The 25803-nt window shown below is 44.8% G+C and overlaps 1 protein-coding gene across 1 annotated transcript in view; it reads left to right on the top strand.

Moving 5' to 3' along the window:
• Positions 1-25803, top strand: part of LOC144609696 (GRB10-interacting GYF protein 2-like) — a 134801-nt gene that overhangs the window by 59634 nt on the left and 49364 nt on the right. The window contains 8 exon segments of the mRNA XM_078428199.1: positions 3523-3563; positions 3972-4136; positions 9538-9755; positions 10462-10597; positions 14440-14634; positions 17746-17903; positions 19958-20123; positions 23612-23778. Coding sequence (XP_078284325.1) covers positions 3523-3563; positions 3972-4136; positions 9538-9755; positions 10462-10597; positions 14440-14634; positions 17746-17903; positions 19958-20123; positions 23612-23778 — 1246 coding nt within the window.

Genomic DNA, 25803 nt, shown 5'->3' with positions numbered 1-25803 from the left:
ACTGGGTGAGATCCTATTCTGTATATCCTTCGCTGGCTTGAAGAAGATAAGGAAAATTGTGTTTGGTCTTTAACATATGCACTTGAGTGAAAACCTCCCCCTTTTCAGTTTTTGGTATCTGCGCGTTGCTGGTAGATCAGCATTTATTGCCTCTCCCTCCATGCCTTTGATCATGTGGTGGGTCACTGGGCTTGTATACACTGGAATTTAGAAGGATGAGAGGGGATCTTATCGAAACAAATAAGATTATTAAGGGGTTGGACACGTTAGAGGCAGGAAACATGTTCCCAATGTTGGGGGAGTCCAGAACCAGGGGCCACAGTTTAAGAATAAGGGGTAGGCCATTTAGAACAGAGATGAGGAAAAACTTTTTCAGTCAGAGAGTTGTGAATCTGTGGAATTCTCTGCCTCAGAAGGCAGTGGAGGCCAATTCTCTGAATGCATTCAAGAGAGAGCTAGATAGAGCTCTTAAGGATAGCGGAGTCAGGGGGTATGGGGAGAAGGCAGGAACGGGGTACTGATTGAGAATGATCAGCCATGATCACATTGAATGGCGGTGCTGGCTCGAAGGGCCGAATGGCCTCCTCCTGCACCTATTGTCTATTGTCACTGTCCTGACCTGCGGTTGCCCTCCTGACTAATCAGAATCTTTCCTGCATCCCCAGCTTGTCACAGGAGGGAAGTACAAGGAAATGCCTTTAGAATAAAGACGAGGAGGAATTTCTTTAGCCTGAGGGTGGTGAATCTGTAGAATTCATTGCCACAGATGGCGGTAGGGGTCAAGTCATTGGGTATTTTTATAGCGGAGATTAATAGGTTCTTGATTAGTTGAGTGGACACGGAGAGGATGTTTCCTCTTGAGGAATTCTAGAACTAGAGAGCACATCAGAATGTGGCACGGTGGCGCAGCGGTAGAGTTGCTGCCTTACAGTGAATGCAGCGCCGGAGACTCGGGTTTGATCCTGACTACGGGCGCCGTCTGTACGGAGTTTGTACGTTCTCCCCGTGACCTGCGTGGGTTTTCTCCAAGATCTTCGGTTTCCTCCCACACTCCAAAGACGTACAGGTATGTAGGTTAATTGGCTGGGCAAATGTAAAAATTGTCCCCAGTGGGTGTTGGATAGTGTTAATGTGCGGGGATCGCTGGGTGGCGCGGACTCGTTGGGCCGAAGGGCCTGTTTCCGCGCTGTATCTCTCAATCTAAATTTTTTTTTTTTTTAAATAACAGGACAAAACTTTAGAATGGAGATGAGGAGGAATTTATTTAGCCACAGGGTGGTGAATAGGTGGTATTCATTGCCACAGGTGCCTGTGGAGGCCGTCATTGGGTATTTTTATAGTGGAGATTAATGGGTTCTTGATTAGTTGAGTGGGCATGGGGAGAGGATGTTTTCAACAGTGGAGAAATCTAGGGCTAGACAGCACAGCCTCAGAATAACAGGACAAAACTTTAGAATGGAGATGAGGAGGAATTTATTTAGCCACAGGGTGGTGAATATGTGGTATTCATTGCCACAGGTGCCTGTGGAGGCCGGCAATGTGCACTTTTAAAGCAGAGATTAATAGATTCTTGATGATTAGTAAGGGCGTCAGAGGCCACGGGGTGAATGGAGTTCAGAGGGAAAGCATAGACCAGCCATGATGGAATGACGGAGCAGCCTCAATGGGCGGTTCGGCCTAATTCTGCTCCTATGCCCTATCAATTTATGCAAGTGGTGTGAAATGAGAAATAGTGACCAAATGAAGGGGATGCATCCTTGAACTTTGGAATATAAATGTGTGATGGTATACTCTCCTGTTCTTAATAGTTTCTATCTTAAATGTGTTCATGCCGCGACAATGATTTTAACAAGGCTGCATCCATGGTTACCATAAGATGATTGTGGGTCTTTCATGTGCAGCCTTGATGGTGTTGATTTCCTAGTGGTGTTAGGTTTTCAGACCAGCTGTGAAGATGGAATGAAAGATATTCCTGCCATGATTAGGAGGGGGTCATTAATTGCACACGATGGGGAAGTCATAATTATGAATAGAGGTTGGCAATGTATTGTATTGGTGTATTGTATTGGCGATGTAACCAAAGTAACCTTGGTGCTATGCTTCAGTCGTCTTATACATCTGTGCATTCTACCTATTGCGTCTGGTAGTGCAGAAATCAAGCCTGTCTTTGGGTGTGCGCCACATCACACTTCTGGCTTCAACTTTATAGCTGAAGATTTGAACAGTTTAGAAGTAAACTGCAGTGGTGCCTTGCTACTATACCTGTGGTGTTGACATGGCTACAGCATTTCACCTTATGGTCCATAGTGGTTCCGTAGATGTGGATGCCAGTGGCTTGACACAAATGGTTTCATTGAAGGCCACCATGAACTGCTGGCTGTTTTGTCCAGGATAATCTTAATGTGGTGTGAAGTTGTCAGCCTGAACCTGAATCGTATGCAAGTCCCATGTTACAGAACATGCGAAGATTGCAGATGAGCGAAGAGTGTTGCTCGAATTGTCCGTTTGACCTACTGAGGATGCTATATTTGAATGAAGTACTGAAATGCTCCCTGGGAAAAAAAACCACTCCTTCCTTATCCTGCGTAGTTTCTTTGACTTTTGGAGGTAGCACGATTAATCGAAGGACTGCATAGTAGCAGGACGAAGATTTTCAGATGAAATTTTTGGTTGTTCAATATAACATAATAGATCATAGAAGGAACAGGCTCAGTAGCGAGGTGGTAGAGTTGCTATCTTGCAGTGCCAGAGATCCGGGTTTGATTTTGACTACTGGTGATGTCTGTATGGAGTTATATAATACAAGATAATAACTGCAGATGCTGGTACAAATCAAAGGTATTTATTCACAAAATGCTGGAGTAACTCAGCAGGTCAGGCAGCATCTCAGGAGATACATACTCCCTTCAACTGCGTGGGTTTTCTCCGGGTGCTCCAGTTTTCTCCCACATTCTAAAGACGTGCAGGCTAGTAAGTTAATTGGCTTCTGCAAATTGTCCCAAATGTGATGGGGAGAAGAAGTGTACGGATGATCGTTGGTCGATGTGGACTCAGTGAGCCAACGGGCTTTTTCCACGCTGTATCTCTGAGCAAAAATGCACTAAATACATCTCTAGTCAAGGGATGAAAAGTTAAAACAATTTAAATGAGAGCAAAGGTATAGGGTGCAACGCAATAAAACTAGCATTACATGGTATAAATAAAACTCTAGAAGTCAGTTATTTGGGTTCAGTATATCATGTTCATTGTTTGGAGTCCTATTTCAAGGATGGTTGCATTGCTGTGGGCACGGTGCAGAAATTCTCTGGCAAGATACGAGGGCTAGGCGGGTTTATTTCGAGGAGAGCCTAAAAACTGGAGATGATCCTTTCTTGAAGCTTGGTAGCCAATCAAAAAAAACTTTTTATTTTATGCATTCACAGAAGGTGAATACCTTTGCTAACTTTCATAGTTAATCCCCAAAATGGCCTCCACTTTCTCCTGTTTTTAGTACGTTTTCTAACCTGTGGCTCCTTCTTGCAGGGGCGACAGAAGATTTGAGAAGCCTGGCCGTAGAGAAGGAGGTATGATTCGAAGTTTTAGGAAAGATTATGGACAAATTTTTAAATGCTGTTGCAGTAATACATCGGTGATTAGACGCTAATGCTAACTTTTGCTCATCTGTTTTCAGTTTTCTAATGGCTGTTGTAGTAATACAGTGGTGATTAGAAGTTAATGCTAACTTTTGCTCATTTGTTTTCAGTTTTCTAATGGCTGTTGTAATACAGTGGTGATTAGAAGTTAATGCTAACTTTTGCTCATTTGTTTTTCGGGAAAACATAGTATGAGCGTAATGTACATACTCGATTTGAGTGAGCTAATAAGGCAACTAATTCCCTTGGACAGAATGCAAAACCTGACGATATTTCTCTTGTTCTCCACCTTCTCTCTCTTCTGTTCTTCCTTCCTTTTCTCCTCTTTTCCTTAAGTAGTGTTTGAGGAGGTGGCTCTAACATCGCGCAAGCAGGATTTTGCTCGTTCCGACAGTGAGAACTGGCGAGCCATCCGCGAGGAGCAGAACGGCGAGGATGAGGATGGAGGCTGGAGAACAGCTGGCGTAAGAAGAGAAGGTGACCGGTGGCGACCCCCAAGCCCAGGTAACTCAGCAAAAATTTTATGTCAACTTATGCAATGAGCTAAAAAAACATAATTGGCCCATTGAAGGGGCATTAAAGGTGGTGGGGTGCGGGAGGCTCGGTTTTGTAATGGTCATAACTTTGAGTGAAAATAAAGTGCTGGAAATTGTGAAAGTCTGAAATAAAAATGGATAGGACAGGTTTGGAGGGATATGGACCAAACGCAGGCGGGTGGGACTCGTGTAGCTAGACATGTTGGCCGGTGTGGGCAAGTTGGGCCGAAAGGCCTGTTTCCACACTGGATCACTCTATGACTAAAAGAAAAATGCTCAATGCACCTGGAAGAAGGGGGAGGAGAACATTTAATATTTCAAGACAAAGCTTTGCGTTATTTTCTAGTTCTAATGCACAGAAAGAAAGGTGGCGGAGAACAAGGCAGAGGCAGGAGAGATTAATGGGAAGCAGGATGATGCAAGATGCGAGGTTACCTTAAGAGATGAAAGCTGAACAATGGCAAGTTCTTCATCTGGAATTGTTGAAAGCAAATGGCCACATCTTGGTGACTTGTCTTTCTCTGACCCACCCCCTGCACTGTTGTCTACCGTGTCCAGATGTAGACCACTTTGTAAATCTTTTCGTCTAGTGGTATATGAGCAGGGTCAGGTCCTTGGAAAGCACTTGAATGTTTAAAAACAAGTAGAATTGAACAGTTGTAACATTTTTTAAACGGTTAATTAACATTAAAAAGTGTTGAATTATTTTGTTGCGACATATTTAAAACATTTTGGTTTATTATTTTTTATTTGAGTAATTTATCTTCCATTGCAGATGGATGAACAATTTTCTTTTCTCAGAATTGTGAGTCTTAAGAATTTCTTAAGCTGAAAGCTGTAGAGGCTGAATCCTTGGTTGAATTCTAAATTGTGTTCATTTTTTAATTAGGAAGGGAATCGAAGGTTATGGGCCTATTGCAAGGAAGTTGAATCAGCTATGTTCCTACTGAATAGGCTTCAGGTGCCAAATGTCTTATTTCAGTCCCTATTTCTTATTTTCTTGCCCTTTGGCATTTTAAAGCTTTGCCTGTAATCAGTTGGATCTCCATCCTGGTCCTGAACTGACTTGGACTCTCACATTTCACGGCAGATATGCAAAGGTTTATGGCTTGGATTTCAGTTTGTGCATGTGGGTAGTATTGATCGGGTGTGCCAGCAATTTAAAAATAAAACCAGCCCAACAAGTCTGGAAGAATGCAATGTGACCAGTTAAGGAATGAAAAAGAGTAAAGGCAATCAGCTATTAAACTTTGGGAAAATTCATGCTCACAGGCTGAGAGGTGAGTGGTTGGGGATAGGTTAGAAAAATGAGGAATGGAAGTGGTATTAGCATGTCTAGCTAGGAATTTCAGTAAAGTAAGCGTAGTTAGTACAAAGGCCACTGGATAATTTAAAGTTGATGCAAACGAATAATAAGGAAATACGCAAAGAATCTTGCAGAATGCAGAAGTGTTAAATTTAAAAATACTTGGAATGCTAAGACAAATGAGAAAAGTATACACTTAAAGGTAAAAGGCAAGAATTTAAAATAACTTGAGATACAGCATGGCAACAGGCCCTTCAGCCCACCGAGTCCCTGCCGACCACCTGTTCACACAGGTTCAGTTATCCCACTTTTGCATCTAAACACTAGAGGCAATTTACAGAGGCCGATTAGCCTGTAAACCCGCATGTGATTGGGACGTGGGAGGATACCCACGTGGTCACAGAGAAACTCCACGTGCAAACTCCACACTCTCAGCAGCCGAGGTCAGGATGGAACCCGGGTCCCTCGAGCTGTGAGACAGCAGCTCTACCAGCTGTGTCACTGTGTCTCCCTCTCCGCCTTCTACAAAGGAGATGAGATGAGTGAAGGTGTGGAAATAGCTAATAGCGAAATTAAATTACTCGTACACTTACGAACATGGCCTGTGACAGAGCAAATCCAGGAAGACTCAGCATATAAAACTGGCAATTATTAGTGTAGGAGGCTTGGTGATTAAATGAGGCGGAATTGAATGGCAGCGTGGGTGGAATTGGATTTATCTGCAGGTTGGGGAGACGCAGTGAGTGTTCTTGGCCTTGGAGGTGGTGGATGCGGTGAGGGGAATGCATGTTGCATTCGAATGGCAAGTGAGCTTTTATGGAAACGATTCCACAAAGTTGTGTTATTGGCTCATGAAATACTTGAATTGAGGGGCAAGTTGTCCAGCATGGATTCATAAAACTAATACCAGATTATGGAGGAACTTTAGATAGTTCCTCTGTCCCTCTCTTCCCCTCCCCCTTCCCAGATCTCCCACTGTCTTCCTGTCTCCACCTATATCTTTCCTTTGTCCCGCCCCCCTGACATTACTCTGAAGAAGGGTCTCGACCCGAAACGTCGCCCATTCCTTCTCTCCTGAGATGCTGCCTGACCTGCTGAGTTACTCCAGCATTTTGTGAATAAATACCTTCGATTTGTACCAGCATCTGCAGTTATTTTCTTACACATGGAGGATGTTAATATTCTTAACGAGTAACAAGTAGAATGGATAAGGGAGAGCCAGTGGATGTGGTGTGTCTGGACTTTCAAAAGGCCTTTGACAAGGTCCCACACAAGAGATTAGTGTGCAAAATTAGAGTACGTGGTATTGGGGGTAGGGTATTGACGTGGATAGAGAACTGATTGGCAGACAAGAAGCAAAGAGTAGGAATTAACGGGCCCTTTACAGAATGGCATGCAGTGACTAGTGGGGTGCTGCAAGGCTCAGTGCTGGGGGCCCAGTTATTTACAATATATATAACGATTTACACAAGGGAATTAAAAGTAACATTACTAAATTTGCAGATGACACAAAGCTGGGTGGCAGTGTGAACTGCGCGGAGGATGCTATGAGGCTGGAGGGTGACTTGGATAGGTTGGGTGAGTAGGCAGATGTTGTATAATGTGGATAAATGTTATGTTATCCAATTTGGTGGCAAGAACAGGAAGGCAGATCATTATCTCAATGGTATTATTCACAAAATGCTGGAGTAACTCAGCAGGTCGGGCAGCATCTCGGGAGAGAAGGAATGGGTGACGTTTCGGGTCGAGACCCTTCTTCAGACTGAAGATTTTTAGCAACGTTTAGCAACATTATCTCAATGGTGTCAGATTAGGAAAAGGGGAGGTGCAACGAGACTTGGGTGTCCTTGTACATCAGTCATTGAAAGTAAGCATGCAGGTAGAGCAGGCAGTGGAGAAAGCTAATGGCATGTTGGCCTTATTTGCGAGAGGATTTGAGTTTAGGAGCAAGGAGGTCCTACTGCAGTTGTACAAGGCCCTGGTGAGACCACACCTGGGGCATTGTGTGCCAATTTGGTCATTTGAGGAAGGACATTATTGCTATTGAGGGAGTGCAGTGTAGGTTCACCAGGTTAATTCCCAGGATGGCGAGACTGACATGAAAGAACAGGTCGACTGGGTTTGTACTCACTGGAATTTAGAAGGATGAGAGGGGATATTCTAGAAACATAGAAAATTCTTAAGGGTTTGGACAAGCTAGATGCAGGAAAAATGTTCCCCATGTAGGGAGAGACCAAAACCAGGTTTAAGAATACAAGGGGTAGGCCATTTAGGCCTGAGATGAGGAAAAACTTTTTCACCCAGAGAGTTGTGAATCTATGAAATTCGCTGCCACAGAAGGAGGTGGAGGCCAATTCACTGCATGTTTCCAGGAGAGGGTCAGATTTAACTCTTGGGGCTAAAGGAATCAAGGGGTACGGGGTGGAAAAGCAAGAACGGGGTGCTGATTTTGTGTGATCAGCCATGATCATATTGAATGGTGGTGCTGCTCGAAGAGCCGAATGGCCTACTCCTTCACCTATTTTCTATGTTTCTTAAAGACATTCATGGAATGTATACTTGGTTGACTGATTATTTTTGATAAGATGCCTCATAGAAACATATGGAGGAGAAAATCACGACGTACTTTTCTATCAACATGCAGAAATAAAACATGATTAATTGATGGGAAGCAGGGTCCCTTAAGATACATATATGAGTTAAAAGTAGGTTAAAGTCCTTTTTGCCATTTATTTATGGCTCTAGGTGAAATTAGTTCAGGTAGCTTCTTTCCAGTATTTGATAGACTTGGACCAGTACCAGCATAACTTAACCCGTTTGGTCTGAAATCATGTCTTGAGATTATGTGCAGGTATAAAATGTGGGCAAAATTCTCCATAATAATGTGCTTGCTGGTTGACTTGAACATTACACTGGAACACAAATAAAAACGCAGGTAGGCTTGTGATCCCTTTAGCCTGATCTGTCATTCAGCAAGCTCAAGGTCCATCCTATGCCTGAAGCACATTTCACTGAGTCCTGATTCTGAAATCACTTGGTGTCTCGGCGTCAACTAATATGCTCAGCATCTGAACATCCATTGACCTTGCACTGGAGAAGAGGCAGCTATAGCCCCCATCTAGCTCACTCTGTTCTTGCCTTGATGGTGGTGACAGGAGGTTTAGTCTGTCTCTGTATTTGTCTGATTTTGAGCACTGCATTTATTTCCATGCTTTCACTTGATAAGCTGCTCTTGCCACGGACATGGAATTTTCTCCCTGATCCCCTCTGCTATTTATTTTAAGATTCTCCTCAAAATCCAACTCGTTGATCAAGTTTTAGTCATTTCAAATTTCTTTAGGTGACTGTCAGAATGATCCCATGAGCCTTGGAATTTTTCACCATGTTGATGGTCTGATAATAAATGTAAAGTGTCTTGTACGTGCTGTTCCTACTCTGGGAATCTTTTATCAGGCAGTACAGAAAGTAGTTATTTGGCATCATACCTGCTGTTTCTGTCATTCGAGTACTTGAAGCTGACACACCGTAACTAAATTTGGTGAGACCTTGGCCCTTGTGGCTAAAGGGATCAGGGGGTATGGAGAGAAGGCAGGTACGGGATACTGAGTTGGATGATCAGCCATGATCATATTGAATGGCGGTGCAGGCTCGAAGGGCCGAATGGCCTACTCCTGCACCTATTTTCTATGTTTCTATGAGACACTCCATGTTACTCCAGTCAAACGTAGTTAAAAAAAAAAAAAGCAATATTGCCATTCTGAGCAATTTGTATCTTTGTTTGATTGACACTAAATTCTGAGTAACTCGGGGTCAGGCAGCATCCCTGGAAAAAATGGACAAAGGTGAAAAAAGGTGGTGTTTTGGGTTGGAGCCCTTCGACAGATTATTGTGTCTAGTTTGCTGGGCTTACATGGTGGAGGCAGTTAAAGAGGCACACGAGTCCAGTTTAGTTTTTGTCAGCTCTAGCAGGGACAAGAATTTAATCTTCCTCGTGGTTCTGGTTGTGAAGTGTTTGCTGTCTCCTGTGTGATTTGATAGTTGTAACTCCCGTCTGTTATTGCAGATGGTCCTCGCTCCGCAGGCTGGAGGGACCATGTGGATCAACAGCGCCGGCGGCGGTTTGACTTTGACTTTCGAGATGAGGATCGTTCGTACAGGAGGGGCAGGACGGGCAGTGGCAGCTATGAAGACGAGAAGGATAATTTGCCCGAATGGTGCCTGGAAGATGCAGAAGAGGATTTGGGAACGTTTGATTCATCTGGGGCTTTTATGTCATTGAAGGTGAGGAGTGATTGTTCTGAAATAAGATGGGCTACAGAATAGAAGTAAGATGGGCTACAGAATAGAAGTAAGATGGGCTACAGAATAGAAGTAAGATGGGCTACAGAATAGAAGTAAGATGGGCTACAGAATAGAAGTAAGATGGGCTACAGAATAGAAGTAAGATGGGCTACAGAATAGAAGAGTAACGCTGATGTAGTTTTGCGTTGAACCATTGAAACTGCAGAAAATAAAATTCACATAAAAGTTCACAAAATAAAGACAAGTGCTGTGGTAATTAGTGGGTCAAGCAGTATCTCTAGAGAACATGGATAGGTGATCTTTCGGGTCAGAACCCTTCTGAAGAAGGGTCCCAACCCGAAAGGTCACCCTGAGTAAGTTAAAGGTAATGCTGAGTTAGTTCAACGCTTTGTCCTTTTAATCATTTTGTGTATGTGATGTAGTAATAGATATTTCTAAACACAATCTTGATTTTCCAATAATGACTGAACCTACCTATCTGGAGATGCATGGACATGTGGTCTATGCAATCAATGTAACGAAATACTTAGACACGCAATGCTTGAGTAACTCAGCGGGACAGGCAGCGTCACTGGAGAGAAGGAATGGGTGACGTTTCGGGTCTTCAGAAACTTACTCATGATCGTTCTTCTCTTCAGTCCTGGCTTTTTTTTTTACCCTAACATTCATTAAATGGTTTAAGCAGAAAGGTTCCAAGGAGCCGATTCCCGAAGAGCAGGAGCTGGAGTTCAGAGGAGTGGATGAGCTGGACGAGCGGCCTGAAAACGAATACGATATGGAATTTTATAAGGAATCTGATAGGACGGAAAATGGTGAAGCAGGTAACTTTTTTTTTAAACCTCATTTAATCTCCATGCCATTCATGTGTTCGAGCACTGCCAACATGTTCGGTGGGGATGCGTTAGTTTTGCATTTATCATACAAACATTAACAAATCTTATTTGGGGATAAAAATCTTAGGGGGGGATCTTATAGAAACATGTAAAATTCTTAAGGGGTTGGAGAGGCTAGATGCGGGAAGATTGTTCCCGATGTTGGGGAAGTCCAGAACCAGGGGTCACAGCGTAAGGATAAGGGGGAAGTCTTTTAGGACCGTGATGAGAAAACATTTCTTCACACAGAGAGTGGTGAGTCTGTGGAATTCTCTGCCATAGAAGGTAGTTGAGGCCAGTTCATTGGCTATTATTTAAGAGGGAGTTAGATGTGGCCCTTGTGGCTAAAGGGATCAGGGGGTATGGAGAGAAGGCAGGTACAGGATACCGAGCTGGATGATCGAATGGCCTACTCGGGCACCTATTTTCTATGTTTCTAAATGATTTGAAAATGTTTAAAAATTGAGTTATTGGAAATATAAAATTATTTAGATTTTTTTTTTTAGAGAAACAGGCCCTTCGGCCCACCGGGTCCGCGCCACCCAGCGATCCCTGCACACTAACACTATCCTACACCCACTAAGGACACTTTTTACATTTGCCCAGCCAATTAACCTACACACCTGTACGTCTTTGGAGTTATGATCTAAAATGCCAGAGATACTGGGGGCAGACCGCGTCTGTGGACCGGTGCTTTAACCACCTGTTTCCACAATTATGGCTCGAATGTTTCCAATGTTTTCCGCTTCTATTTTTCAATGTTCTGACTCTTAAGATGGTGAATCTCCTCCTGGTGCATGAGTACACAGAAATGCATCCTTGGGAGATGGGGGGGTGGGGAGGAGAATTGCAAATGTGTAGTGTCACGTCACCCAGTCATAGTCATACAGCATGGAAACGGGACCTGTGGCCCAACTTGCCGATGCCGAGCAAAGTGCCCCATCCACACTCGTCTCACCTGCCTGTGTTTGGCCCTGCTCCTCCAAACCTTTCCTACCCATGTCCTTGTCCAAATGCCTTTTAAATGTTATAAACATTTGAGGGTGGATCTCATGCCCCCAAGTGAAAGTAAGATAGGGAATAGAAAATGGGACTCCAATCGGAAAATAGATATGCTAGTGCTGGTTACCAGAGATTTCTTGACACGCGTGAACAATTTGTAATATACTCAATGATAATTAGCTGGATTTTCACGATATAAATAGCTCTGAGGCTATATGTTGGCAGTACAAGGTTTCCTCCTGCACCTGATTGCTGATCATGCCTTTAAGTGCATCCCCATTCCTTGGATATTTTTAATTCTGTTACTGACCACCCCATTTATAGTATAAGAAAATAACTGCAGATGCTGGTACAAATCAAAGGTATTTATTCACAAAATGCTGGAGTAACTCAGCAGGTCAGACAGCATCTCAGGAGAGAAGGAATGGGTGACGTTTCGGGTCGAGACCCTTCTTCAGACTGATGTCAGGGGGGCGGGACAAAGGAAGGATATAGGTGGAGTCAGGAAGATAGAGGGAGATCTGGGAAGGGGGAGGGGAAGAGAGGGACAGAGGAACTGTCTAAAGTTGGAGAAGTCGATGTTCATACCGCTGGGCTGCAAGCTGCCCAAGCGAAATATGAGGTGCTGTTCCTCCAATTTCCGGTGGGCCTCACTATGGCACTGGAGGAGGCCCATGACAGAAAGGTCAGAATGGGAGGGGGAGTTGAAGTGCTCGGCCACCGGGCGATCAGTTTGGCCAACGCGGACCGAGCGCAGGTGTTGAGCGAAGCGATCGCCGAGCCTGCGCTTGGTTTCGCCGATGTAAATAAGTTGACGTCTAGAGCAGCGGATGCAATAGATGAGGTGCAGGAGGTGCAGGTGAACCTCTGCCTCACCTGGAAAGACTATTTGGGTCCTTGGGTGGAGTTGAGGGGGGAGGTAAAGGGACAGGTGTTGCATCTCGTGCGGTTGCAGGGGAAAGTGCCCGGGGATGGGGTGGTTTGGGTAGGAAGGGACGAGTGGACCAGGGAGTTACGGAGGGAACGGTCTCTGCGGAACGCAGAAAGGGGAGGGGATGGGAAGATGTGGCCAGTGGTGGGGTCCCGTTGTAGGTGACGGAAATGTTGGCGGATGATTTGTTGGATCCGCTGGCTGGTGGGGTGGAAGGTGAGAACGAGGGGGATTCTGTCCTTGTTGCGAGTGGGGGGGGAGGGGGAGCAGGAGCGGAGCTGCGGGATGTGGAAGATTTATAGTCTGCAGTTCCAGGAGGACAGTAAAAAAAAGTGTGGATTTGTAGGTTCCTTACCCAAAAGTCTAAATCATCAGTCTGAAGATGGTTCCTGACTCTAAACGTATTTTATCCACGTTCCCCTGAGATGCTGCCTGACTTGCTGAGTTAGTCCAGCACTTGTCTCATCAGTCAAGTAGAGAACATACAAACTCCATACAGACAGCACCCCCCCCCCCGGGTCAGTGTCGAACCTGGGTCACTGACGCTGTGATGCAGCAACTCACCGTGCCGCCTTAACAATCACGAGCTGCCCGTGGTCACTTATAAATTAAATGTTTGAAAGTACCATTAGCAAATTTGCAGATGATACAAAGCTGGGTGGTAGTGTGAGCTGTGAGGAAGATGCTATGAGGTTGCAGGGTGACTTGGACAGGTTGTGTGAGTGGGCGGACGCATGGCAGATGCAGTTTAATGTGGATAAGTGTGAGGTTATCCACTTTGGTGGTAAGAATAAGAAAGCAGATTATTATCTGAATGGTGTCAAGTTAAGAAAAGGGGACGTACAACGAGATCTGGGTGTCCTAGTGCATCAGTCACTGAAAGGAAGCATGCAGGTACAGCAGGCAGTGAAGAAAGCCAATGGAATGTTGGCCTTCATAACAAGAGGAGTTGAGTATAGGAGCAAAGAGGTCCTTCTGCAGTTGTACAGGGCCCTAGTGAGATCGCACCTGGAGCACTGTGTGCAGATTTGGTCTCCAAATTTGAGGAAGGATATTCTTGCTATTGAGGGCGTGCAGAGTAGGTTTACTAGGTTAATTCCCGGAATGGCGGGACTGTCGTATGTTGAAAGACTGGAGCGACTAGGCTTGTATACACTGGAATTTAGAAGGATGAGGAGATCTTATCGAAACATATAAGATTATTAAGGGATTTATTCACAAAATGCTGGAGTAACTCAGCAGGTCAGGCAGCATCTCAGGAGAGAAGGAATGGGTGACGTTTCGGGTCGAGACCCTTCTTCAGTCTGAAGAAGGGTCTCGACCCGAAATGTCACCCATTCCTTCTCTCCCGAGATGCTGCCTGACCTGCTGAGTTACTCCAGCATTTTGTGAATAAATCGATTTGTACCAGCATCTGCAGTTATTTTCTTATACAGATTATTAAGGGGTTGGTCACGTCAGAGGCAGGAAACATGTTCCCAATGTTGGGGAAGTCCAGAACCAGGGGCCACAGTTTAAGAATAAGGGGTAGGCCATTTAGAACTGAGATGAGGAAAAATGTTTTCAGTCAGAGTTGTGAATCTGTGGAATCCTCTGCCTCAGAAGGCAGTGGAGGCCAATTCTCTGAATACATTCAAGGGAGAGTTAGATGGAGCTCTTAAGGATAGCGGAGTCAGGGGGTATGGGGAGAAGGCAGGAACGGGGTACTGATTGAGAATGATCAGCCATGATCACATTGAATGGCGGTGCTGGTTCGAAGGGCTGAATGGCCTACTCCTGCACCAAAAAAAAAGGAGGTAGTAGTTTTGAGTTGTTTCTTTAGTGTTTTGCACCTGAATAACCTTGCTGTCCGACATAGATAGAACAGATCTGCTAACCGAAGCATACAACGGCAAGACCTCCCCATCGTGTTCGTCATCCTCTCCGTCGGAGTCCCAGCCACAGGAGGTGTTCCTTCCGGTACCTGAAGAATGTGAGGCTGTGCTACATCGAGCTGAGGCAGAGCTGACAGATCTCGTGTCGGATGCCCAAGGACACAACAAACCTGTAGATGGTACGGTAATCTCATAATTGTCTCCTCTTAATCATTCATATGAACTATTGTGGAAATCTGAGGAACTATGCAATTATAATCAGAACCCATCCCTGTGAGTCTCAGTATTTACAATGCCGTATTTTAAACCGTTAACCTCTGTCCTGATTTTAATAAATACAACAATTGAAATAATTTTAAAAACTGCTAACCAATTCAAAGGGAAAAAATCTATTAAATGCTTCAACCCGGTAAATACTGTAAATAAAAATGCTAACAAATTCAAAGGGGAAAAACTACAAAATGCTTCATCCCAGAACATTGTAAAAAGAAATGAGTGCACCCACGCATTTAAAATGGGAACCGATGTTAAACTTTACCTCGCCCCTAAGGCTAGAGTATTGACTCTTCTACTTGGATATTCCAAATGCCTCTAATATTCCAGGGAGTGTTTATATAAAGCAATGCCTTTCAGTCCTATGAAGCAACTCGATTCACCTGCCCAGATTTGGATCTTTGGGGTTCATCCTTGGAGTTGGAGAGGTGTGGCTAGACAGCTGTATTTTCATTGAGCTTTGATCCCTGGACAATAGACAATAGACAATAGGTGCAGGAGTAGGCCATTCGGCCCTTCGAGCCAGCACCGCCATTCAATGTGATCATGGCTGATCATTCTCAATCAGTACCCCATTCATGCCCTCTACCCGTACCCCCTGACTCCGCTATCCTTAAGAGCTCTAGCTCTCTCTTGAATGCATTCAGAGAATTGGCCTCCAATGCCTTCTGAGGCAGAGAATTCCACAGATTCACAACTCTCTGACTGAAAAAGTTTTTCCTCGTCTCCGTTCTAAATGGCCTACCCCTTATTCTTAAACTGTGTGGCCCCTGGTTCTGGACTCCCCCAACATTGGGAACATGTTTCCTGCCTCTAACGAGTCCAACCCTACCACTGCAGTGTGGGAAAGCCAACTGCTCTGTTTCTTACATTGCTATAATTAATAATTGGTGGAATACAAGGTGCTTTGAAACATTGAGAGATCACGGACATCGTCCTTTTTAAGCATAAGACTGCTCCTCCCTGGCATGGACAGAAGGCACTTTCCTAGGCTATAAAATAAGGCAGGGCTCCCAGAACCATTTAATTCAGAAGCTGAATTTGGCAATTTTGCAAGCATTTTGGGTCTATCGTAGATTTTTAACCGGCATTTGCAGTTTTTTTCCCCCTACATTGCAATAGTAACAGTGCTTCTCAAAGATTGAATGGCCTATTTAATCTTTGAGAAGCACATTTGCTATTGCAACGTAGGAAAAAAAACTGCAGATGCTGGTTAAAAATCTAAGGTAGACACAAAATGCCAGAGTAACACAACGGGTCAGGCAGCATCTCTGGAGAGAAGGAATGGGTGACTGAAGAAGGGTCTCGACCCGAAACATCACCCATTCCTTCTCTCCAGAGATGCTGCCTGACCCGCTGAGTTACTCCAGCATTTGGTGTCTGCCTACTAATGCAATGTACTTGGGTTCTGGAGTGATGCTCTAATCCAGAATGTTCTGACTAAGAAACAAGACCTCATAGCGGATCTGCAGCCTGCAGAGTTTTAATGGTTTTGTTTTAAATTTCTCAACAACAACAAAAAAAACATTTTAATTTTAGAATGTCTAAATAATTATTTAAAATAGATTTTCTTGCATGCTGCATTGGATGATTACTAGAGAGGATTTGCTTATGTGGAAGCAGTAAGAAATATTTTAGAATCATATTGATTTAAGAGACATTTTAAGCAACGTTTAAGAAACATTTAAATAGGTACATGGTAGAACAAGTTTAGAGGGATTTTGACCAAACAATAGACAATAGGTGCAGGAGGAGGCCATTCGGCCCTTCGAGCCAGCACCGCCATTCAATGTGATCATGGCTGATCATTCTCAATCTGTACCCCGTTCCTGCCTTCTCCCCATACCCCCTGACTCCGCTATCCTTAAGAGCTCTATCTAATTCTCTCTTGAATGCATTCAGAGAATTGGCCTCCACTGCCTTCTGAGGCAGAGAATTCCACAGATTCACAACTCTCTGACTGAAAAAGTTTTTCCTTATCTCAGTTCTAAATGGCCTACCCCTTATTCTTAAACTGTGGCCCCTGGTTCTGGACTCCCCCAACATTGGGAACATGTTTCCTGTCTCTAACGTGTCCAACCCCTTAATAATCTTATACGTTTCGATAAGATCTCCTCTCATCCTTCTAAATTCCAGTGTAATCATGCCTAGCCGCTCCAGTCTTTCAACATATGACAGTCCCGCCATTCCGGGAATTAACCTAGTAAACCTACGCTGCACGCCCTCAATAGCAAGAATATCCTTCCTCGCAGGCAAGTGGGGCGAGTGTAGTTAGGACATGTTGGCCGGTGTGGGCAAGTTTGGCCAAAGGGCCTGTTACCACGCTGTAAGACTCAATGACTATTCTGTAGTGCAGGAGAAACCCACTGGATCATTATTTTTGTGCCGACATTTTCCTTGGAACGGACTAGATAGTCCCTTGCTCCGTACTTCATAGAAAGATGCTTGCACATGCGATTGCTGACATTGGCCTTGCTGGTTAGCCCACTACTTTTGTTTTAGATTGGGAGAGAGAGAACAAACCACAAATCGTAAGTAAAAGAAGGGCGTAAGGTAATGTGCAACCGGACTAGTTCAGTAGCTAAAAGCATTCGGGTGTGGACTGTTTGTTAAGTCTAGTCTAATGAAGTATCCAAGCCAGAAATGTAAGAAAATAACTGCAGATGCTGGTACAAATCGAAGGTATTTATTCACAAAATGCTGGAGTAACTCAGCAGGTCAGGCAGAAATGTGCTGAGTTTCTCTCAGATATTGTGTTGTTCCAAGATTTGTTTAAACTTTGGTCTCTGATTCACTTTTCCTTCAATTGGGATACTGCCCCCTATTTGGGGAAACGGAGACTGAAATGCTGATTGTTAAGAGTGAATTGTGTGGTAAATCAGCCCAGTGCCACTCTTGTGGTGTGTTACTGAGGCAATGCTTGATGTTCTTGGTGTAATGGGCTGTATTTGGAGAGTTTATTAGGTTAGGGTGATTGTTGCAACTCTTGACTCTTAATTCCTTTTACTTCCATGCAGAAGCTGTGAATTTGGGCCAGCCTGCTCAGCTGAGTCCAGCCACTGTCTCGACCTTATCATCCACTTCACCTTCCTCCTCTCCTCCATATCCTGGTACTGTTGCTGAATTCATCCCAGCAGATAACGACGACGATGAAGGAATGAAACGCTTTGAGCAGGTAGCAATGACCGACCGCACGCACTTGTACCCTGTGGGGAAAATTCCTTGTATAAACGTTTCAAACAAATTTTGCTGCACTTTGGGAAGTCAAATTTAAAGGGAAAATGGAAGGTTAATGACACAGAGGGTTTTTGGGGCCAAGTCCATAGCTCCCTGAAAATGGTTTTGCAGGTTGACAGGGTGGTAAAGAAAGCGTATGGAATGATTGCCTTCATTGGTTTGGACATTGAGTATAAGAGTCGGGTAAACGCAGGGGGGAAAGATTTAATGGGAATCTGAGGGGTAACTTTGTTACACAAAGGATAGTCGGTGTGTGGAACAAGCTGCCGGAGGAGGTAGTTGAGGCAGGTACTTTTGAAACATTTAGACAAATGCATGGATAGGGTAGGTTTAGAGGGATTTGGGCCTAAAGCAGGTAGGTGGGACTAGTTTAGATGGGGCATGTTAGTCAGCAAGGGCAAGTTGGGTCGAAGAGCCTGTTTCTACACTGTATGACTCCATGATTCTCTAAGTCCTGAAAATCATGATGCTGCTCTATAAGACTTTGGCTAGGCTGCACTTGGAATATTGCGTGCAGTTCTGGTCACCCTATTACAGAAATGATGTGGGGCTGCTGCAGAAGAGATTTATCAGAATGCTGCCTGATTAGGGGCTATTAGCTGGAAGGAGACTTTGGGCAAACTTGGATTGTTTTTTTTCTGGAATGCGGGAGGTTGAGGGGAGATCTGATATAAATGTATCAAATTGTGAGAAGATAGATAGGTAGACTATCAGAACCCTTTTCCAAGGGTGGAAATGTCAAAGACTGGAGGGCCGCCAGGGGTAGTGGTGGAGACAGATACAATAGTGGCATAGTGGAAGCTTTTCGACAGGCATCTGTGCACACAGGCAATGGTGGAATATGGATCGTCTGTAAGCAGATGAGATTAGTTTACATCATGTTTGGCACGGACATTGTGGGCCGAAGGACCTGTTCCACTGCTATACTGTTCGCTGTTCTAAAACGATGAAAATCCATGAGCCCCTAACTCCAGTTATGCAAAGCAGTTTCCACACCATGAGAGCTTGAAATGTGGCCATTTTGCTTCAAAGTTGTGCCGTTCTGTGGTTTATTGCTACCTGCTGTCGACATCATTTTAGACATTGCTGGAAGATTTCTTAACTGGTTTCTACTCATTCTTAAGCTTGTTTTTGGAAGTGTGCACGCCTGCATATCTTGAATATTGTGTCTGAATTTTTAATTAAATGCCCAGCCCACAAGTAACAGCACCCTATTCTTAAAATCATTTAAATTTGTGGCACAGAAAGTCGTGAATGGCTCAGATTCAATGCCAACCCATGAAAAGCTGTCCAACTTAATCCCCCTTTCCAGCTCTTGGTTTATAGTCGTGCAGGTAGTGCCATGCCAAAATTGGCGCTGATTTTGGCATAATTCGGGCAACACAGTGGTGCAGCTGGTAGAGCTGCCGCCTCACAGCGCCAGAGACCCAGGTGTGATTCTGACCTCTGGTGCTGTCTGTGTTATTTGCACTTTTTCCTTCAGGCTTGGGTTTCTACCAAGTGGGTTTTAGGTTAATTTGCCTCTGTAAATTGCCCCTTGTGTGTAATGCGTGGATGCGAAACTGCGGTAACATCGATCTAGTGTGAGACAATAGGTGCAGGAGTAGGCCATTCGGCCCTTCGAGCCAGCACCGCCATTCAATGTGATCATGGCAGATCATTCTCAATCAGTACCCCGTTCCTGCCCTCTCCCCATACCCCCTGACTCCGCTATCCTTAAGAGCTCTATCTAGCTCCCTCTTGAATGCATTCAGAGAATTGGCCTCCACTGCCTTCTGAGGCAGAGAATTCCACAGATTCACAACTCTCTGACTGAAAAAGTTTTTTCTCATCTCCATTCTAAATGGCCTTACCCCTTAAACTTAAACTGTGGCCCCTGGTTCTGGACTCCCCCAACATTGGGTGGTTGGTGGTTGACGTGGACTCCGTGGGCCCAGCTGTGTCTGTCAATGATTTGTATTATTTTTCTCCGTTGCTCTCCCTCTTCTGCAGGAAGCTGAGAAAATGGTGGCATCTCTGCACGACAACTCGCTGGACGATGAGCGGTTTGTAGAGATGATGCAAGACCAGAGGAGTCGAGCTGCTGCTGCTGCCTTGCCACTCTCGCACGAGGCAGCTATGAAGTGGTTCTACAAAGATCCACAAGCAGAGATTCAGGGTAAGCTGCGTCCGCAGTCAGGAATCTGGTTGCATAAGTTAGAATTGGAGTGACTTAAATGGAAGCAAAGATTTAACCAGGTCTGCAAAGTCACAAGGAGCAATTATAGAAATAAAGGCAGTCTTTTCTGGAATTTGGAAACGAGGAACTGCAGATGCTGGTTTACAAAAGAAGACGTGAGGTACTTGAGTAACTCAGCGGGTCAGGTAGCACCCCGAGAGAACATGCTCACCTGTGTTAGAATTGGATGGACTTAATTGGAAGCAACGATTTAACCAGGTCTGCAAAGTCACAAGGAGCAACTATAGAAATAAAGGCAGTCGTTTCTGGAATTTGGAAACGTGGGGAACTGCAGATGCTGTTTTCCCAAAATGACACAAAGTGCTGAAGTAACTCGGTGGACCAGACGATCCCCGGAGAACAAGTAATGTCCCGACCCGAAACGTCGCCTGTCCATGTTCTCCGGGGATGTTGCCTGACCCGCTGAGTTACTCCAGCACTTTGCGTCTTTTGCTGGAATTTAGGTGGGTGGGCGACACGGTGGCGCAGCGGTAGAGTTGCTGCCTTAAAGCAAATGTAGTGCCGGAGTGCTGTCTGTACGGAGTTTGTACGTTCTCCCCGTGACCTGCGCGGGTTTTCTCCGAGATCTTTGGTTTCCTCCCACACTCCAAAGACGTACAGGTTTGTACGTTAATTGGCTTGGTAGAAATGTAAAAATTGTCCGTAGCGGGTATAGGATAGTGTGAATGTACGGGAATCGCTGGTCTGGAAGGACCTGTTTCTGTGCTGTATGTCTAAACTAAACCAAATCATTTGGTTTTATATACGGTGAATATGACACAACTATTTTCACGAGTTGACATGATCTAAAAAATTAGCAGTGCTTTTAGTTAGTCAGTTGTAAATTGTGGTGGTGATTTTGAATTATTTTCCACAAATATCATTTTGATAGAAAATCAATCAATTTTAAATGTTAATGCTGATTTTTGTTTACCAAAGCTATTAAGGGAGATGGCTGAAAATGGGTAAAGGGAGTTTGATTGCAGATCAGCCATGATGTGCCAAGTTTGATGGACTTGATGGTTTGTCTCCTGGTCTTGACACCTTCCTATGATTTTAGATTTAGAGATACAGCGCAGAAACAGGCCCACCGGGTCCACGCCGCCCAGCGATCCCCGCACACTAACACTATCCTACACCCACTAGGGACAATTTTTACATTTGCCCAGCCAACTAACCTACATACCTGTACGTCTTTGGAGTGTGGGAGGAAACCAAAGATCTCGGAGAAAACCCACGCAGGTCACAGGGAGAACGTACAAACTCCGTACAGACGGTGCCCGTAGTCAGGATCGAACCTGAGTCTCCGGCGCTGCATTCGCTGTAAGGCAGCAACTCTACCGCTGCACCACCGTGCCGCCATGACTACCTATGATTTTTAGGTAGTTGGCTGTCTCTGATTCTTACACATGACATGCAGAGCAGATCGTCTCCAATGCAATTTCAAGGCTTTGCTGAATGAGATGATATTGCCCAAAACAGTTCTAACTTTATTACATTGGCGTCTGGGTGCTGACAAAAGCGAATGGTTGAATAACTCGAGTCTTCCATTTGGGACCGAAAATGAAATGAAAATCTGCAATATTCACTCCATCCCATTCCTAAACTCTGGAGATAGACACAAAAAAGCTGAAGTCACTCAGCAGGTCAGACAGCATCTCTGGAGAAAAGGAATCGGTGACGTTTTAACTCGAGACCCTTCAGAAATATCTCAGCCCGAAAACGTCACCTATTCCTTTTGTCCAGAGATGATGTCTGACCCGCTGAGTTACTCCAGCTTTTTGTATCTATCTTTGGTTTAAACCAGCATCTGCAGTTCCTTCCTACCTAAACTCTGGATGCTGAGTGTTAAGTGGAAATACTCTGTTTTATTTCGGACAATGCTGGGTGGTTGCTAACTTTTTTCTACCCATTCATCAGCTTGTTTTTGAAAACATGCCTGCACATCTTGAATGTTGTGTCTGAATTTTTAATTAAATGCCCAGCTTACAAAATAACAGGACCCCATTCTTAAAACTATTTCAATTCATGGCACAAAGTAGTCAATGGCTCAGATTCCATGCCAACTCGTGAAAAGCTAGGAAAACAACAGCAGATGCTGGTCTAAATACTGGAGTAACTCAGCGGGTCAGGCAGCATCTCGGAATGGGTGACGTTTCGGGTCGAAACCCTTCTTCAGACTAATGTCAGGGAAGGGGGCGGGACAAAGATAGAATGTAGTTGGAGACAGGAAGACGAGTGGGAGAACTGGGAAGGAGGAGGGGATAGAGAGGGAAAGCAGGGAATATCTGAAGTTGGAGAAGTCAATGTTCATACCGCTGGGGTGTAAACTACCCAGGCGAAATATGAGGTGCTGTTCCTCCCATTTGCGCAGGGCCTCACTCTGACAATGGAGGAGGCCCAGGACAGAAAGGTCAGATTGGGAATAGGAGGGGGAGTTGAAGTGCTGAGCCACAGGGAGATCAGGTAAGTTAAAACAGACTGAACGGAGGTGTTCAGCGAAACAATCGCCGAGCCTGTGCTTGGTCTCGCTGATGTCGAGAAGTTGATACCTGGAACGGTATCCAACTTAATTCCACTATCCAGCTCTTGATTTATAGTTGTGTAGGTCATGCCAATCCAAAATTGGCACAGGTCATGGCATAATTAGGGCAACACAGTGGCGCAGATGGTAGAGCTGCTGCCTCACGGTGCCAGAGACCTGGGTTTGATTCTGACCTCGGGTGCTGCCTGTGTGTAGTTTGCACTTTCTCCCTTTGACTGGTTAGATGCAGGGCCGTCTTAACGCATGGGCCTGATGGGCACTTGCCCGGGGCCCCACGAGCATAGGGGCCCCATGCTGATCTGTGTATGTTAAGTGACTTGCAATAAATAAATACTACTTTAAAAATGTAGGTTCAATAAGTGCTTTTTTCGCAACATTTTCGGTCCCTAAGTGCTTCTCACAGCGATCTGTTTCGCAACAATTAGCTCCCTAAGTGCTTTGCTTTTCCATCCCTAAGTGCTTCTCACAGCGATCTGTAAGTGCAATGTAGCACCCTAAGTCCATCGCTAAGTGCTTTTCGGTAAGTGCTTTTCGCCGGCGGGGGGGGGGGGGGCTGGTAGGGAAAGGGGGGTGGGGGAGAGTAACGGTAGGGGCCCCAGTACACTGCTTTGCCCGGGGGCCCATAATGCTGTAAAAACGGCCCTGGTTAGATGAGGACATTTTTGTTAGCAGGTACACCTGGAATAGGCATGCATATGAGACACAGGATAACCATGAGGTCTGTATATGATTTAATTGGCTCGGGTCTAGTGATGGGAGGGAGGTATGGAAGGAGAATAAGGGTTGCTTGTGTGTTTTTGTTTTTTTTAAACTTTTTTTTGCTGATTGTTTGCATTTTACCACAGACTCAGAACTGAAAACTATTTATTGATTGCTTTTCAAGGCCCATTCACGACGCAAGAAATGGCTGACTGGTTCCAAGCTGGATACTTTCCCATGTCCCTGCTGGTCAAACGGGGCTGTGATGAGGGTTTCCAGCCTCTGGGCGATGTGATAAAAATGTGGGGAAGAGTGCCTTTTGCTCCTGGACCCTCCCCACCACCATTGCTGGTAAGCAACATTGTCATTATCTTCTGGGTTTAGTCATTCTTGGATGGGACTGTTTTGCAGGTCAGACTATTCAGGTGCTTTGTTGTAGATCCTTTTTCGTTTTGCTGTGCTTGTTGCTTTTCTTGCATGATGCATCCCATCCCACATCTGAACATACAGTCGGGATATAGCCTTCAGATGTAGTCTGGATACACGAGGCACATCAGTTAACAAGTCTGTAAGAAAATAAATGCAGATGCTGGTACAAATCGACGGTATTTATTCACAAAATGCTGGCGTAACTCAGCAGGTCAAGCAGCATCTCAGGAGAGAAGGAATCAGTTAACAAGTCTTGTGCCTTCTGCGTGCTAAGCTGCTCTTTATCTTTAACTATGGAAAAGTGGATACACATGAAATGTTTTTTGGCTTGGTTAGTGCCAGTGAGTCCTGAACAACAAGCCTTTTTATGCATTTTGTAGTTATCGTGCAATGTTTATTTCCAGTAAAGCAGGAGCATGGGTTAGCCCAACAGCACACCTGTGCTAAGATTGTGCTAAGGGAGCACAAGATGGTGCTGAGGAGAACTTGCTGTTAATCTGATCATGCTTTTCTTTGAAGTGCTGGAGTAACTCAGCGGGACAGGCAGCATTTCCGGATGAAAGGAATGGGTGACGTTTCGGATCGAGACTCCAGCATTTTGTGCCTATCTTTGGTGTAAACCAGCATCTGCAGTTCCTTCCAAAACATGCTTTTGTTTGGATGGGTTGGGGATGAAGATTGCTCTTTCGTCACCATATTTCATGTTATCAAAAAAACATAATTTATCTTTTACATCCCATCCAGACTTCAGAGGTGACGTGATAAATGTTTAAAAGAGGTTCCTACTTATTCCTGCTTATTTTCTGCCCACTTCCCCTGCTGGGTGTATCCAAAGTTCAGCTCAGCCAGAGGTTCCTTGACCTCTGCATTGATTCTTGTGGAGGCACTTGTATAGTGAGCTGTCTTCCCATGTGTGAATAAGTGGTCGGCACGTTCCGTAGAAGATTGCCTAGTTCTTTCTCCATATCTATAGTGTACTATAGCACCCGATTACCACATAATAATAGTCGCATACAAAATGTGTAGGAAGGAACTGCAGATGCTGGTTTATACCAAAGATAAAAATGCTGGTGTAATTCAGAATTCAGAATCAGAATTACCTTTATTTGTCATCCAAAAAACAAGTCTTTTAGACGAGATTTCGTCACCCACAGTCCAACAATAAGAGCAGCAAAATAAGCAATTACACAACCACAACCAACACACAAAAAAAAAAAAAGAAACATCCATCACAGTGAGTCTCCTCCAGTCGCCTCCTCACTGTGATGGAAGGCCAGAATGTCTTTTCTCTTCCCCTGCCGTCTTCTCCCGCGGTCAGGCTGTTGCAGTTGCCACGTTCCAGGCCGCGCCGGACGGTGAAAGGTCCGCGGCGGGCAGACCCAAGCCCCGCGATCCGGGGCGGGCGGGTCAGGCAGCATCTCTGGAGAAAAGGAATAGATGACCCAAAATGTCCTCTGTTCCTTTTCTGCAATGACGCCTGTCCCACTGCGTTACACCAGCATTTTGTGTCTATCTTAATTATAATTGCAACTTGATTAATGTATTTTTCCACCATTAGGAATTTAGTTAAGGATAAATTGTTTTAGAATCCACATCTTTAGGTTTTTAGTTTAGGGATAGGGTGTGGAACCAAGCCCTTTGGCCCACCAAGACTGTGCCGACCACTGATCATCACCTGTACATGTTCCCAATGTTGGGGGAGTCCAGAACAAGGGGCCACAGTTTAAGAATAAGGGGTAGGCCATTTAGAACTGAGATGAGGAAAAACTTTCAGTCAGAGAGTTGGGAATCTGTGGAATTCTCTGCCTCAGAAGGCAGTGGAGGCCAATTCTCTGAATGCATTCAAGAGGGAGCTAGATAGAGCTCTTAAGGATAGCGGAGTCAGGGGGTACGGGGAGAAGGCAGGAACGGGGTACTGATTGTGGATGATCAGCCGTGATCACATTG

The sequence above is a fragment of the Rhinoraja longicauda genome, chromosome 34 (genome assembly GCF_053455715.1).
Source record: "Rhinoraja longicauda isolate Sanriku21f chromosome 34, sRhiLon1.1, whole genome shotgun sequence".
NCBI lineage: Eukaryota > Metazoa > Chordata > Chondrichthyes > Rajiformes > Arhynchobatidae > Rhinoraja > Rhinoraja longicauda.
Note: the sequence above shows the minus strand (reverse complement) of the source record. Positions and strands in the feature narration are given on the sequence as shown.